At 38.0% G+C, this 16,947-nt stretch overlaps 2 protein-coding genes across 12 annotated transcripts in view; one reads left to right on the top strand and one right to left on the bottom strand.

Annotated features, from left to right (window-relative positions):
- LOC126866137 (tudor domain-containing protein 1) overlaps window positions 1-16,947 on the bottom strand; it is a 308,571-nt gene that overhangs the window by 95,773 nt on the left and 195,851 nt on the right. For 2 of the 11 annotated variants that reach the window (XM_050619315.1, XM_050619319.1), the window contains exon 2: window positions 16,152-16,329. The exons of the other annotated variants lie outside the window; for them this stretch is intronic. The gene's annotated coding sequence lies outside the window, so the exon portion shown is untranslated. The remainder of the gene's footprint in view (window positions 1-16,151; window positions 16,330-16,947) is intronic. 11 annotated transcript variants of the gene reach the window in all.
- LOC126866161 (uncharacterized) overlaps window positions 1-16,947 on the top strand; it is a 117,104-nt gene that overhangs the window by 83,253 nt on the left and 16,904 nt on the right. Inside the window, exon 2 of the mRNA XM_050619406.1 lies at window positions 13,554-13,760. Coding sequence (XP_050475363.1) covers window positions 13,554-13,760 — 207 coding nt within the window. The remainder of the gene's footprint in view (window positions 1-13,553; window positions 13,761-16,947) is intronic.

Here is a 16,947-nt window from a genome sequence, read left to right as displayed (position 1 = left end):
GATCCAACGATCTTGCTGGAAGATATTTTGCCACGTACTCTTCGTACATTGGCAGCGTGCGATGAACCTTACCAAGGTTAAAATTATAATTCATACTGAGAACAGTCGTAGATTTTCTATTTTTTACTATATCGTGTACATCTTAAACGGAAATTATCTTTTACCATAGAACTTGCAAGCAAAGAGCGCAAAATCACAATTTCTCGTTACAAACACATTATAAGTCGTTATTCAAATTAGATTGAAAACGTTTCATTTAAAAAATTTCCTTTAACGTATGTTAAATCTGTCGGAAGATTTGACAGAGCTACAATAAACGGGAAACGTTCCATGAAAACGATAGAAAACAGCGTATTATGCCAGTGAGAATGGCCAGAAATCACAGGAAACCTTCGAACAGCTTTGTATTACACTTAATTTACGGTTTGGTTTAGAGGCTGGGGGAGACAGTTTGGGAATCTGACGTTAATGAATTCCAAATTTCGACCTATTAATAGCAACGTTCCGATAGTAGCGATTCGGGGTCGTGTTAAACGATCACGCGGGCTGCGAGAGCGTTGTATCGCGAATAACGCAGCCAGGCACGTTCCGTGGTTTTCGCTCATTATGTGCCGCGAGTTATTACAATATTTTCATTCTTCGTGGTTGCGCTTTATTACGTTGCGCGGAATTAATCGCGGTATTTAAAGGGCAGTGTTCCAGCCTACTTAGAGGTTCCGAGCGGAAAGAAACGAGTTTGTCCGTGTGTTTCTACGTAGTTGTGTTCACGAGTTCGTCATTCCAAAGTTTTTCTCTTATTTTCTCTTTCTTTTCCTTTTATACGGTTTGAATGACTCGATCGAACTTTAGGATTTTTTAGATTTATTTTCTGCACGGTGCAAGTGCAAAGTGCCAATTGCTCAGTTTATCACTCGAACGTTCTTCTCTCTTCTTCTTCTTTATCGTTCCTTTTCTCTCTGTGGTTTGAATTGAACGAATTTTCGAATTTTTGAAAGTCACTTCTTATAGAAATCGTTAACTGCTCGAAAATTTATCGTTCGAAAGTTCCTCTTTCACCTTCCTTTATATAAAATCTTATAAATTTTTCAATTTAATCTCGTTCGTTTTAAGGTGTAAATTAGGCTGTAAATATTTGAGAATTCGAAGAAACTCGAAGAAGTTAATTGGAAGTTGCGAAAGTATGGGAGTTTAGGAAGCATAGGTTTATTATACTTCGATGGTGGTTTTCGACGAAGTAGATTAAACGTTTGATGTGGCAATCATAGTTCGGATGTTCTTGCTGCAGAGGATTCAACGGAATGAAGAAAACTAATCGAGGAAGTTTGGTAATTTAGAAACCTTTTCGGTTATCTTGATACACTTGAAAGTAGAAGGGGACGAAGCCACAGTCCACAAAGATTGTATGGTAGATATTATGTGTGCCATAAGTGGGTTCAGAATCTTCGTAATCGACCAGAAAACGTATCGTTTCCTTATTTTACATTTTGCAACATTTTTGCTGGCGTTTAGATTATTGTCAACTTTATTTACAATTAGACGAAGATATCAGATATTTCGATCAGAAATTATGTTAGAAGATTCAATCTGTGAGCTCACGTGTTTATTATAATTAATCGAGCTTACTTTTACCATACAACTTTGCTACTGTTAAGTAATTTATTATAAACATCACAGATTTGAACGATTAATTTTCAAAATGTTAAAAAGCTAAGTTTCGTACGACGTTCATTGATGTTATCGAAACTAACATTTTTTGCTTGTTAATAGTATTGATCAAAGTTGAATTATCTTATTACGGTACGTGGAATGTGGAAAACTAAAAAATTCAATGAAAAATGATCTATGTATGTAGCATGCAAATTACTTGATTACAATAATCGTCGTTATCATACCTCGTCAAATCTTGATGGTAGATTATTTCTAAATTACCAGAACACTGTTAAAGGATACATACCTGGAACAAAACAGAGAAAAGTATGCGTTAGTTTAAAATGTAAAGTAACAAAATATTATTTTTCATTGGTGTAATATAAAAAAGTAGCTGTCCGCTAAATATGCATAAGGCGAAAATCTTTGGAAATCTGTGAAATAAAGTTGTAAACACAAATTACATCAGTTATTCGCAAAACGATGCTAACATATTCTATGAGTTAAATTAACTTTACGGAAGAATATGGGACACTTTATAAAACTTAATATTTTATTACTATTATCTTGTATATAGTTTCTGCTCATTTCAATTTTTTCAAGCAAAAATTCATCGTGTAATATAAATCCTGTGAGTGTATCTATAATTACATCTCAGAAGAACCGTATCTAATCAAATCATGAAATCACGAATCCCCTGGAACCGGTTAACCTTCCTTCACCAATGAGTCAACATACAGATCGTCTTTTATAACAACGATTCCACCATAATAGAATACATTATTCATAATACGTAATTTGTAATAATAAAGTTCCTTCTTACTACGACCTTCTCAATAAATAATTCAATACTAATAGTAGAATAAGAAAGACGAACACACAGTCTGAACATTTGGAATGGTTTCTCCATTATGACACTGTCAATCAACAATCCAATATTAATGGTACAATAAAAGACGAACGAACTTATCGCACAATCCATTACTTGATGCGAACGGAGTCTAAAGATTTCACAAATGTTGTTATCATCTCGTCAATTAATATTCCAATTTTAATAGCGCAACAAAACACCGACAAATTCCCTACAAAATCTGATGCTTGACGAACAAAACAATTAGAAGCAACGAAACTCCAAAAATCTCCTCTGAAAATCTCTCGTCGCTGCACTCCAAATATTCCATCGCCACGTTGCTCGGCGAGACCAACGAGGAGAATAACCCAACGTCCTATTCTCCATCGACTCTCTCTTTCTGCCTCGCTCCTCTCTTCCGTCATTCACCTTCGAGGCAGTGATTCATGGGGCGCTAGGGGTACGGATAAGCCGAGAAAACGCAACATGTGTGCGAACCAGGGTAGAATACCAGGGTAGTTGCTCGACAGTCGGAGCAGATATGGATCGATTAATTATTTAACGAAGCTCTCAGCAGCCTGCGCCGCCCACATTGGCCCCGTCAACCGGCCGCCCTTACCCCCTCGCTCTTGCTCATCCTCGTCGCCGCGCCACTGTTTAGCCCCGAAGCAACGTCCGTCTGTTTCCGTCTGTATTTTCATCCGTTGCGCATCCAGCTCACCTACGTTAAGCGACCACCAGCCAAACCTCTCTTCTGTGTCTTCTTTCCCTTTCTATCCGCGTATTCGCTAGGCGTTGCTCCCTTTCTCTTTTCATCCGCGTATTCGCGGATGGCAGCGAGCCGCTCGGTTCGGTCTGAAATTTCATCGTGAACAGGAGGAATCGTAACAGCGATCGCGCGGCGAGGGGCGGCCAGGATAGCCGCGTAATTAGTTTGCCTTTGATGAGAAAACTCGCGATCCACGAGCACGTACGAATGTACGCGATTTTAGAGGGTTGCAGATAGGTAGGGGTTAGTGAGATTCGCGGAAGAAACGGGGATTGTGTTAACGTGGGTTAACCGGGATTGATAGGGAAATTCTTCAGGGAAGAACTTGTCAAGGTTAGGAAGTAATTAACTTGTTATCTCTACAGACCTCTTCCTACAGACCTGTTGTCGAACTATAGAACGTTCTTTTCTATTACGAATTCGAAAATTCGTGCAAAGCTCGTTTCAAATATATAAGTTGTAGTAATAGAAACAATCGTTGAATTGCGAAATCTTCGTAAGATTTTTCTGAACGCAACCGACGAGATAGAATTTAAACGGAGATTTAGTTCATTTTTAAATACTGTGACAAATACTTGGCATATTTTCTATATTATACGTTCTTCTATACGTTTCAATTTCTCTGTAAATGTATAAATATCCGCAATGTACCTATTAATATATGAACCAGAGAAAACTTAGTATTAATAAAAACTAAGATCAATAACATAGAAAAATAAAATTGATTAAAAAGTTGGAGATTCCGTGAGTGTTGAGCAACATCTAATTTCAAATGGTCCGGCGAGTCCATCGCTAGTGAAGCGGGACGAAGACAAAGGGATGCACCCGTTAAATGGATCCTTCTGTAAGGAGTCGACCAAGCGAGAAACACAAAGGAATCAGGATCGTTCTTTGCTGTTAAAGATGGCTTGCTGACTACCTTGGGTGAAAAGATTCTCTCGTTACCACCTTTTTTCATCCTCGACCCTGCCGTTCCTACCGTTAATCTCTTTCTTTTTAACTCTTGCGTGCAACGATTGAAATTTCTTAATTAAATAATACAGCATGCAATCCGGACAGAAATGGAATAAATACAGAGAAAGATTACATCGCTCAATGGAGTTAATTAAAATTTGAATTTGTCAGTCGACTACAGGAATTTCATTAACTTTATTTTAATAATGCCCTGCAGGAGAAATAATTAAGAACTAATTAATTTTATTTAGGTACATTCGTTTTTCATTTGCCAATCTTTACACGAGTGTTACGTTTTACTATTTAATTTGGAAAATAGTAGAATAGTAGCTATTAGAGATGAAGAGCGTGATATTATGTGATATCATTTATTTAAATTGATGTAATAATAGTTGGTACATCGAATTATATCAAATTAATTTTAGTATTCACACTGTACTCCAAATTTTCATGTGTTTCACATAAATAGGGAGAACCGAAAAGTATACCGGAGAACATATTTTACCTGAAGCAGGAGACCCGGCTAAAGATTACAAAATGAAATAACAGTAATTGAAATTAATTATTCGTAAGATAGTAAAACTCCAATTTTACGTAACAAGTAATTTACAATAATCGATAATTTTTAATCCACACGACGTCAATCACAAGAACGAAAAAAAAGGAACTCAAACCCCAATAAAACCAATCTTCGATAAAACGATATTATCCAAAACTACCGCGCAACATACGCCAACTCTCTCCAATATTTAAAATTCACCATCAAAAATTAATTACCTACACGCGATTAGCAACAAACACGGAAGAGCCGTGGAAGCCTAGCGAAACCGTATCTATCCGCTCGAAATGAAGGAAAAGGAGAAACAAAATCTGCTGTATCCCGTCGAAATCTAGGAAGAGAAGAAAATAATCGCAGCCGGAGGGTTGAAAAATTATTCGAAGGAAATTTCGAGCTTTGCTTCTGCAACCGGTCCGTCCGTAGAAAAATAAGACGCTAATATTTCAAGGAGGCCGAGAGCAGAGAAAAAGAAATAAATAACAGGAGAAAGTAAGAGAAGAGAGAAAAGGGAATAGTCACGTTACGTAGAGAAAGCGGTATTTCGCGTTTCATTCGCTCCCGGCTACTTTTTCCGCAAAATTCGCTCCTCCTTTTTCAAACTTTCCGTCGGATTATTGTCTCTCGTTCGTTCTCCTTCATTTCACTCTGCGTTATCCTCTCTTCCTCGTGCTAGATATATACAACATATCTCTTTCTGTCTTTCTCCCGGTATCGTTCTTCTTCGCTAGACGAAACGAACTTCCGCGTGTACCCGGCAAGAATTTCTTCGCGAACGTCCGAAAATTCGACCTCCTCGAATTATGTGTTCTCCACCACGACGAGACACATCTTGTTAGCAGAGTCAGCTTCGAATTTTAACCTTCCAGCTTGTGGTGCACACGCGAGTGTCTACCACCCTCTGCCTTATACAGGGTGTTCCTAAATTAAATGTCAAAATTTCTGCAGCGTGCAGGGGACCAATGAACGAAGAAAAAAGAAAGTCTCCCTTAAGGATTTACTCGTTTTCGCTCCAGTTTAGGGAAGATTACGAAAAGAGAAACGAAGAGATGTCTTTGTTATTATACTTAGCCATTTAAACTTTCTCATTCGTGATATCATCTATTCAACGAAGATGAAAACTGAATCGTAGCTGCAGTGCATCAAATATCACCGGAGCAATGTCTAGTTGCAGTTAGAGTGGCCATTGTTAGATACAATGCTTAAACTGCTGCAAGAGGCTAATATTTTCAACAATATCTTCGTCGAGTAGATAACACGCTTTTTTCTTCTTTCTGTTCCCGCGAACAATTTTTCTTCAAAACGCAGCGAAGCTCAGCAGATACGCAAAGAAATCTTATTTTCCTTAGTTTATCGATCCCCTACGATTTCCCCAAGTTTTCGAGACACCCAGTGTAATAAGAGTTTTAATCCGAACCAAAGATCAAGTTAGGGCTGGAAACTCAAAGAAACGAACACGGAGGATCGAATCTCACATGGCTGTGTCGCTTTCGTCTTCCAAGTTTTTCTAGTGATCCCGACAGGATATTAAAGAGGAACGCGTACCATAAGGTGAATCGAAGCGTATTTCCCAGTTGATCGACGCGAAACGTGGAAAATTGGAGGAATAATTTGACCTATGACGGCAGTGGTTTGTAGAAGACGAAGAAAGAATAATGTTGGAAAATAAGATAGGTTTGCTTTTCGAGATGATTCTGGAAATTCAAGATTCAAGAGTAAAAAATTAGGAACAATTTGCAAGATTCAAACTACGAAGTTTCTTGACGTGTTTAGACGTCACAGTGAATGGGAGGGAAAGTGAAAAAATCGAATTTGGGTAGACGTTTGTTTTCCATGCCAAATATTCTCATTTGCCTATGATATTTTATATTCTCAATTTTAACCTTCTTACAGATGCACAAAAATGTCCAGCTCGTTAACGAATATACTTTTCTTAGAAATAATAAGTCTTTTCAACATTTACCTTTCTTTTTTGCAAGCTGAAAATTAATTATACGTATACGTATATAACGTAAATATGTTTTACAAATATTACAACATAATTGCTTATGTACGAGCATATTCTCTATATTTCTAAACATCGAAACTTTAAAATTCTAATCTGATTCGAATCAACGCAGCACCAACACAGAAATGGAACTTTCAACTTCTTGTAATTGATTACTGCGTTAACACATGTACAGAGATGCATGAATTGAACAGTTTAAAGCATAATATAAATTAAATCATACACATTGTACAGATTATATTACAGTACATCTGAAATAGTTTTCCAATGCCTGACAACGTTTCATAAACGACCGTATGTACATATGTATAGCAACAGATCGACTCACTTTCGCGGACAATTAACACCGCGAAAAACCACGGTCGCGGTGCAAAGATAAAACCTCGATAGGACATGTATTTTAACTATTTTCCCAGGTGTTCGTGTTTTTCTTTTTTCTCGTTATTTCGTTCGACCGTTTGATTCAGCGGAACGACGCGCTTTTTACGAAAGCATCGTGGGCCGATTGGTCGACTGGCTGCTGGGTGGCTGGGTTCTCTATCAGGCCGGGGCCAATTTCGTCGCGCTTGGTCGGCCAAATTTCATAAAACACGCGCGAGTAAGTAGGGACGCGAAATCAAATAATACTTGCTGTATTAAATGCCACGAACAAACAGGTGTAATTATTCGGCAGCCAAGCGAATATCAAATAATTATCAATGTTTCGCGAGAGCGTTTTCCCGGGCGAAAGTATCGCGCTAGCCCGGCCGGAACTAAATTAACGCGGTTGCGTGTAATAACAAACGAATTCCGCGGCATCGATCGACGAATCGCCCGAGGACGTTTAGCCTCCGAAATTGAAAAAAAAAAACACACACATACACACAGAGAAAGAAATGCGAAATAAAATGTAGAGAAAATAAAAAAAAAAAAAACAGGAAATGCAACAGGATGGAAAACTATCGTGCGTTTTCGGCGACGCTCGAGGCTGCAAGTGTTTTTATCGATTGACCCGTTCGTCGACGAATGGTTAATTAACAATCGACGAATTTACGAATTCGTTAATTTATTCTCCATTGCTGGCCTAATTATCGTGATATTCGAGTGGGAGCAGAGTTGGGGAAAAATTGGGCAAATGTGCGAGTTCTAGCAGCGAGGCCGGTGACGGTCGCCCAATTCCACGCCGGGTAATTAAACGATCGTTAATTAACAAAGAAACGCGTGACCGTATTCCCGGCTTACTTTGCGAATACGCGAGAATGGCTGGCAAGCGTCGACTGCGATGAAAACGAGCGGTGATGGAATGTTTTCGCTTGCCTATCAATTGTCGACACGGTACATAGCAAACATTTGTGAACAAGGAAATAATCAAACGACATGTTGAAACGCCGTTTTTGAGAGGTTGCTGCCATCAATCTGTCGCAAGCTGTTTTCTTTTGGAATTAAAGGGGTTAGATGCGATCCTCGTCGAAGGATTTTCCTGGGAATCGATATTTATCAAATCATGGAATCGTCTCTTAGATATTAGACAATGTTACGAATAGCAGAAGACGTTAAATAAATAAAGATTCTTAACACGTTGACTGCCACGACACCCGTATTCGAGTGTCAGCAAAGTTTCTGGTCAGGCCACGTAACCCACATTCGGGTGTCGCTTATTTGACTACTTGCGAAGGATCGTCGTAGGTATTTGAAAAGATATTCCATAATAATAAAATTGTTATAAAATAAAAATACGAAAATGGTTTATTAAAAAAATTATTTAGAATGTAAAACTTTAAAGCATTCTATACATAGCTGAGGTTGGTCGGGACTATTTGGACAATAAGTCGTTGTTTTCTTCAAATTCTTTTGTGTCCTTGTTCGGTCCATTCGACGTCTTTTATTTGCATAACATAGTTTGTACTTTCAGACAACCCTAATAATTTTGCAATTAATAATTGTCTAAATACTCTAATATTTATATTTTTTCTTGTTGCAATTTTATAAACCCTCGAAGCGTTTACAACAGAAATTCCCAGAAGGAATTGAATGCCAAGTTTTCTGTACCATTTGATTCCTTTTCTAATTGTGGTGGCATAAGAAACCATTTGGTCGGAATAATCTATACCACACTTTCCTTCATTATATTCAACAACAGCTAATGGTTTTAATGTTGCGAAAGATCATTCTTGAGACCACCACTTGAGCGACTCGCATTACTAAAATATCGATGGGAGCATCTAGCAGAGAACGCTTGGTACTGCTGTACGCGTGGCCTGACGGAGATTTCTTTGAAAGAACGCGTGGCAGTCAACGTGTTAAAGAAGAATTAATTAATAACTATTGAGATATGTATAATTTTATATGCTAGACTTAGGTTAGCTGCGTAGTGGTAATACTTGTATGTGAATATCAGTGTGTGGAAGTACGTGTGTGCGCGGCGTCTCGAAAACAAATGAATGCAAACTGTTCAGTGGGTTAACAGTCGGGTATGGAAGAAAGTGTCGATACGCGTGCAAGTGTGTATCGATGAATATCTTTGACATCGCTTATCAAATAAATATAGAACTATTCTAATATGAATTCTAAGTGTAAATTTAGTGTTTCTATACCATTATTTCGGCTTTTAAGATCCAAAATTCTCAACAATAACAATTCTTAACGAAATCAAGTTTTTCATCAGAATTTACCACTATATGTACGTATCTATGTTTGTGTAACATTTTTTTTTTATTTTCATTCTCATAAAGAATAATAATAATAATACTAAGGCGGTTAGATTTACGACACGACTGCCTGACAATTCTGTTTCTAAAGAAATTTATTAAATTTCCAGTGTGCCAATTACTCGTTCGAGCCAAAGATCGAGACCTAGAAATTGCTCTATGCACGTAGAAACTGTATTTCCGTGAGCCACATATCCTGTTAACTCAACACTGGATACTAGTTGCGTGGCGAACAGTGGTAGACGTGTCGTAAATTCGCAAACAAGGGTACGTAGATAATCAAAGAGGTACAGTTACCAAGATAATGCTTTACATATCAGGAAATGGTGGCAGAAGCATACAGTAAAATAATATTTCGGATATTTCCTAATAATCCAGTACAACGATCGTAAACGATCGATTGAAGAAATAAGTAAATATCAGTTGATATCAAAATTTCGTTGTCGTCTAGTTATCCAATTCCTAAACTATGTATCAGGTAAAAAGAGTTAGCTCTTAAACGAACAGAAATACCACGTAGCGATTAATTCATTGCGGCAATATGTAAATCGCGTGTATCGTTTTAATGCACTATTGATAAACTTTTTCAAATAATTTAAATTTATAATCTGTTAAGCCTATAAGAGAATAGAAGCGCCGCGTTCAATCATTAATTTATACATTCATGCACTGTCCGAATATTTATGAGCGTAATGCATATTCCACGATGACAAAGTAGATAACATCGAAATGTATAAGTGATGAACGAATATAACAATGGTTTTATTCGTAGTATGACGTAACCAGGATATACATAGAGGAACGAAATCTTAACAATAAGGCCAGGTCGAGGCTTTGGGTTACGTAACACTGAACATCTTGTCCGTGGAATTCATCGAGCGGCAAAAATCAGGTATCCGATGATGTAAGTTCGAGCAATATCAATCGTAACCTAAGTTACAGATCGAGCAACAAGCTGCTTTTAGACATAGGATTTGTTTGTTTTATTGTTAAGTAACAAGTCACGAATCTAGTGAAAAATGATGAAATACAGAGGATGATTCATTTTAATCTCCTCCGGCAAATTGCTCGAAAAGTGTACAAAGTTAATTTCAAATTTTTATGATTTAATAAATCTCCAGTTGTTAATTATATTTAATTTATAATTCATTATTTAGTGTAACTTACGAAAATATGCGAATGTTTGCCATAAAAATATTTATGGGTATTTATATATATAAACTGGAATTGTTTTGCAGCGAAAGATCAACGGGGTTTGTTTTTATCATAATTTACATATTTGGACCTTTCTAACTTTTACGTATATCCTTATTTCAATTTATCGAATTATTTGTCATACATATAATAAGCGAGGAGGATTTGCTTCGATTTTAGCAAACTTCCCCTTTTTCCTTGCTGTCCAAAATAAATTATCCAAATAAATATTCCAAAATTCGGAGGAGCGAATGGACACTAAAAAAATTTTTCAAATCAAGCAGAATGGTAGATGCCACAATGCATCGATGGGTTAACTATTTACCTCAAATTCACCTAGATAAATAAAACACGAACACCTCCACTTTTAAAATTCAGAAAAAGCCCAAAACAAGAGGAACTCGTCGTCAGTCTCCCAAACTCTACGTCGAAAATATCCATCAACGATTCGACAAACTGAAGAAAAAGACAAACATCTCCATCGTTAAAATATGCAAAAATTCCAACAAAAGGAAGTAATCGCTAATCCCCCAAATTTCACATCGAAAATACTAAGCCCAGCTGGAAGTGTCAATGGTCCTGACCTCTTGTTTCCTCGATATTCCCATTGGCAAAAGCCACAGGCCCTCTAGACTTGACCCAGTTTCCACCAAAGAGACAGGGAGAGAAATAGGGGGTTGCAGGAGTTGACTGTAATTTAGGGAACGTTGAAGCTAAGTTCTCTCTCGGACAAGGGAGAAACTATGGGCCAAACAAAAGAGAGAGAGAGAGAGAGAGAGTGAGTGAGTGCATTAAAAGCCTCGTAGAAGGGGTTATAGAGGCGAAAGTTTTGCGGCCATGTCGCCACGATTACGCGAACCACAGGTTCGTACGTAGTTGTTGCGTTATTCAGGCTAGATTCGTGCACACGCGATCGATTTCACGAAGCCGGACGCCACTTCATCGAGAAGCGAAACACCAGGTTCGGAAAGTCGGCAGCTAATTAATTTCAGCCTTGTGTATACCATTGTCGTTAAACATTTCCTCTGTTGGACAGGCCGGTGATTGCGTTTCCCCTTCTGTGAAATATTCAAAATTCCCGAAATCGTTAGGGTTACTCGTGTAAACTGTTGAGCCGCGAGAGTCTATAATCTCGCACGATCGATTCATCTCGCGGCCACAATACAGTTAATTATCGAGAGAAAATGAAATGAAGCTTCTGGTGAATTGATACGCCCAGTAAGTCGATTTCAACGCTGCCGGCTATAAGCAGACATCGGATTCTCATGCGGCTTCGTACTTTTATAAACAGAGGTAAAGAGATACGACGTATGTAAAAGTTTCGTAAGCAATGGAACATACGCAAAGATTACGACGAGCATACTCCGCTTTCGATATCTTACATATTCATTCTGCACCTTCAAATTAAAAAACACAGAAATGCAACAGAGCGTGTACGATATGGAAAAATATATAAAATATGCAAACTGGAATATTCGTTAATACCTTCGATAGGCGAAACGAAGCTCTATTTACGTTCTACGTTGTATCGCTTGTGTCTATAAAAATATAAATTCGCATAAAAATCCGCAGTCCGATAACGAGAACAAGATTAGCGTTTATCAAACCAAAAATCTGTCCGACAATTTTTTCGAAACTCTTCGATCGTCACCTTATACCGTACACGTTGTCGCATCATAGTTGCAGGAGTATAACTTCGAACAATTAAAACTATCAAAGCATCGGAAATAGGATCACCCTATACATGACGATAACGACACAACCAGCAAACACGGAACTCTATTAATTTCGTATATACTGCAGCAAATAACACAGAGTTATGAGCCACTACTCTGGGTGGAGTTAACATAATCATCCTTCGCAGAGGCACGTTACGTATGTAGAAGAGAAACAAACAGTAATTTTCGAAATATTTCAAATTCCAGTGACAGCTGGCCGATCGTACACGCATCTAGAATCTGGATCGCGGAATTCTCGCTATAGTGTATTGTTTGCGCACATTGTCGTGTACGTGTTACTTCGCGAGGAAAGGTGGATACAATCCCGCGTTCATCCCATTTGATGCCGGTGCGTCCGTGACGTGGAAGCTAATTAACAGCTCATCGACCAGCCGAACTTTATGCGTCTAAATGCAACGGATTAATTCGTGTACAGGCTACGTCGATCGTGTGCGAGACTTACAAACACTTGCTCTGTTCACACTCCAGTATAACGTTTCTTTCATCGTACCGTGGCGTGTTCCCTTTATTTCTGTTTTTCAAAAGGGACAGGTATTCGAAGTTTCCATTGTTATTCGCGTTATTGTCGTTTATAAACATCGGGATACTTTGGTCGAATTAGAAGAACGGTATATAAATTATTGCAAAGTGTATAAATCGGCGATGAATTTGTAATTGGAAAAGTTAAGTAACACCATGCTTTATTATCTCCCTGTTACCTGTTAGGAGACAGAGTCTAAGTTTTCGATAAAAATTTGTCGATATCGAAACTATTGTAATTAAAACTTCGTAGAAGAAACAAATCGTATAAGAATTCGTCTGAGCTCGTTTCAAGCCACAACTTTCACAATTCTCAACTCATTTTCTTCAAAGATGGTTTTTACATCATGTAACGGGTGGCAAAGTAAAGACGTCTTTTCTTTTCAAAGTTTACAAACGTCCCTCCAGATATTGAGAAACTTTTTTATGATTGAAATTACCATGGACCCGAAGAGCGAAGTCTCCTCTCTAAACGAAGATACAGACTTAGAATAATCCAAGGTACAGCAGGTTGTACGGCCGATGTTCTGTGCTCTATGTTTCACGTTAATATTATACAAAGAATTAAAATCAAATTATACAAGGTGCTCGAATACTTTTGTGATCGACTGTGTATTATTCGTGTTGCAGAGAGTGTACGGGACAGCGAAAGCGGCAAAGTGTCGAAGAGGGCGAAACCAGTGGACCCAGACGCGGAGGACAGCCGCGACAACGAGGACTACTACTACGAGGACGTGGAAGAAAGAAATAATCCAACGAACGAGGCACCGGTTGTACCTCCTGGATTTCTCAGCCCCTCTGTTCGCGAGTATCTCGATCTCGGGAAATCGATACCCGGTACGTAAACAAGATCGTCTTGCGAAACATTTCCTGTTCGCGATCAAAGTTGCTGCTTCGTCTCTTCTTTGATCCTTCTCTTCTTTCTAAGAATTTTATTTCCTCTGTTTCTTCTCTCATCTGTTCGTCTCGTTCTTTCGTCTGACTCCAGCTTTTTTCTCATCGCGAGTTTCATTTGTTTTCGCGTTCTTCAAGCTCTTTTCAGCAGGTGTTAAAATTCTTTTACAATTGAGTCTGAACACGAGAAAGCACTGTGAGAGAATAGAAGGGGAGAACTACTGGGATGACTATTTGCAGAGGAATTAGTCTTATCGCGTATTTTATAGATGGAGGTGAAGGTTTCATTGGAAGCAGAATAGAGCGTAGAGCTTGAGATACGGTTTAAGCATTCACTTAGCGATTCAATTAATTCAATTATCAACCGGTCATTATTCGTTGACAATTACGAGGCAATAATATAACGTTACATATTTCGTGTATTTGTTTTAATATTATTATACAGGCTGTTCCAGTGTTTTCCCTATCAATTATCGGTATATTTTATAGGTCAAGATTAGAAAAGAGTATCATATAAATATATTTCACTGGAAAAATTGTTAAAGAATTGTTAAGAAAAAAAGAAACGATATACGAAATGCGCGTTGTTATGATACAAAGTATTGATAGATCAGGTATATTTCAAATCTATTAGTAGCCAGAAGGTACCAAATACCTCCACAACTTTAATTTCAACGAGTAATGATATTCTTGCATCGATAGAACCGCTGAACATTTTGAAACGGAGTTATAGTTGGATATCTAAATAAGAAGTGTGGCAATTTCCGTATGAAATACTGCTAATTCATACTCTAATGGTCTACCTTGTTATCTGTACAAATTAAATCTCTCTCTCTCTCTCTCTCTCTCTCTAACATTATGGAAAATGTTTCAAACAGCAGTCACGTCAATTTCATTGCAAATTTTATTTTATGAAATGCTTCATTCCTTGAAATATCTATAAAATTCCGCTATGTTAATTGCACAGATCGCGATATAATACACCAAACTATTAATTTCAATAAACCAACATTCGACGATCGGAATAATTATTCCATACTCTCGCATGATTGATCCATGAATAATCATCTTATCCACATGCTATATTGCCACGATCCTTTATTCGAACAATAGGACGTTTAAATCAAAAAATTATGAAACGTCGAAAAGGCTACACACTGTCCATATTTTCTAAACAGGTTTCTTTTTCAAAATTTAATATCTGATGGGATGTTGAAGGAAGAATAAGCGAGGAAACGTTTCGGGCAATTGCAGAGGAACTATGGAAAGGAGAACTATGAAAATTGGTCGTTCACGAGAAACGTCGTATTTAAATTCGTTTCTTCCGGTCCCTTCTTCTTTTCTACGGAGGGGAATAGTAGAGAGCTTCGGATCTTCCGACAAGTTCCTCCAGGTTTAAGCGGCCGCTTTATGCGATTGTGGAGATGCGGAATGAAAGGCAAGAAATAAATACATAGACAGTTATTGCTCGCCGAGGTATGCCAGCGTATTGTCTCGCTGCTCTTCAACCGGAAAACGTTTTTATTCCGACCTCCGGAGCGTCTCGAGATCGCGTTTAAGGGCGTTTATTAGACCCCCGGTTAGGTTTGTCTTCTCGATTTTTTCCTCTCTTTTTTTCAACCATTTCCAAAGCTCGTAGCTTGCGTTTGAAGAATATCTTGATGATAAACGCAGTTGAAATTTTCTCAAATTCAACTATCGGAACGTTATCTCTTTTCCAAAGCTTTTACTATGTAACGTTATTAAATTGGTATATTTGGTATCATTATTGGTAACATGTTACTTTTAATGCTATACATTATCAAAATATAAACAACGAAATCAATTTTCATCGTTTTATTAAGGAAGCGTCAATGTAAAACACTTTCGTAAAAAAGGATACCACTTATTTAATAAACTGATCTTTTAACGCAAATAACTTTCGGATAACACGATGGTATTTTATATTACGCAATAATTTTCATAGAATAGTAAAAAATTCGCCATCTAAAATCGTCAAATATTTACAAGTTATTGGAAAAGTTGTCGAAAAATCGGTTTTTTACGAAGGCATAGTTTTTACTAAAAAAAAAATTGCGCGCAACACGATCAATAAACTTGAACGAAAGCAAGAAGTGCGCGACTGATAAGAAAACCAATAACGTTGTACGAGCAACACGTCGTACTTTATGAATCATTATGAAATTCGGAAATATTAATAACAAAATCTTGGATCAACTTCAAGAACGAGGTAAAAACACCAAATCGATCAGATTATTAATACACAGGCGCTTGAGATCCAAGCCACGTTAGTCTGGTACCCTGGTGCAGCTTCTTTGAAGATTTTTCACTGACCTGACAGTATGCAGGGCTCGGCTCCCCTTCGACTTTTCTTCCAGCCCTTTGTGCGTACACACCCTCTCACTCCTCGATAATCGATCGGTCGTAAAATATCCTCCAGTCTGCACGTACCGGCGGAAAATTTCTATAGCGCGGTCTGCTGCTGCGAGGGTTCTCTCTGACATTCTCTACCCTATTCCAAACCGTATACACTGACACACATACACGTGGCGACGTTGGTTCACAACCACGAAGAAGCAGGGAAGACCGTCGTGAAATGGATTTACGCGAACACGCGTGTAACAGCCGATTATAAAATGTACGCGTTAAATTAAATGATATTCAGTGGAAAAGACACGCCTTTCTTCTGGCGAGTAGCTGATACCAGCCTCCGCTAAAGTGTACCGCGAAGATAGCGGCAGAGAATGCGGTTAACGCGCTACCAAGGGTATATTTTGCATGGTTGTTCGAACATGGGGCAGAGGGTAAGTCGATGCAGCCACGAGAAGAAATCCGTAGACGATTCATGGGTGAATAATGTGCAACGTTGTTGGCTTCTTCCAAAACGTGAAGTTTCGATTTTTGGTTAGACAGTTTAGGCGTTGGAACATTGAAAGGTTTAATGGGGTTGTTACATGTACATTCTTCAAATATTTTGCGAAAAATCAAAGTTTTCGTTAGGATGGTTATAGTTGTTCTTGCTGAGCATTATTTCAGAATGTCGTGCAATTGATATATGCTTCAAATTGCAGGAGTTTTTGGTTTTGGATAGAACGATAGGTGAAAGTTGTCTGCTGGCACTGTTTAATAG

The sequence above is a fragment of the Bombus huntii genome, chromosome 5, assembly GCF_024542735.1.
Source record: "Bombus huntii isolate Logan2020A chromosome 5, iyBomHunt1.1, whole genome shotgun sequence".
Classification (NCBI taxonomy): Eukaryota; Metazoa; Arthropoda; class Insecta; order Hymenoptera; family Apidae; genus Bombus; species Bombus huntii.
The sequence above is the reverse complement of the archived record's forward strand: the minus strand, read 5'-3'. Positions and strand labels throughout refer to the sequence as shown.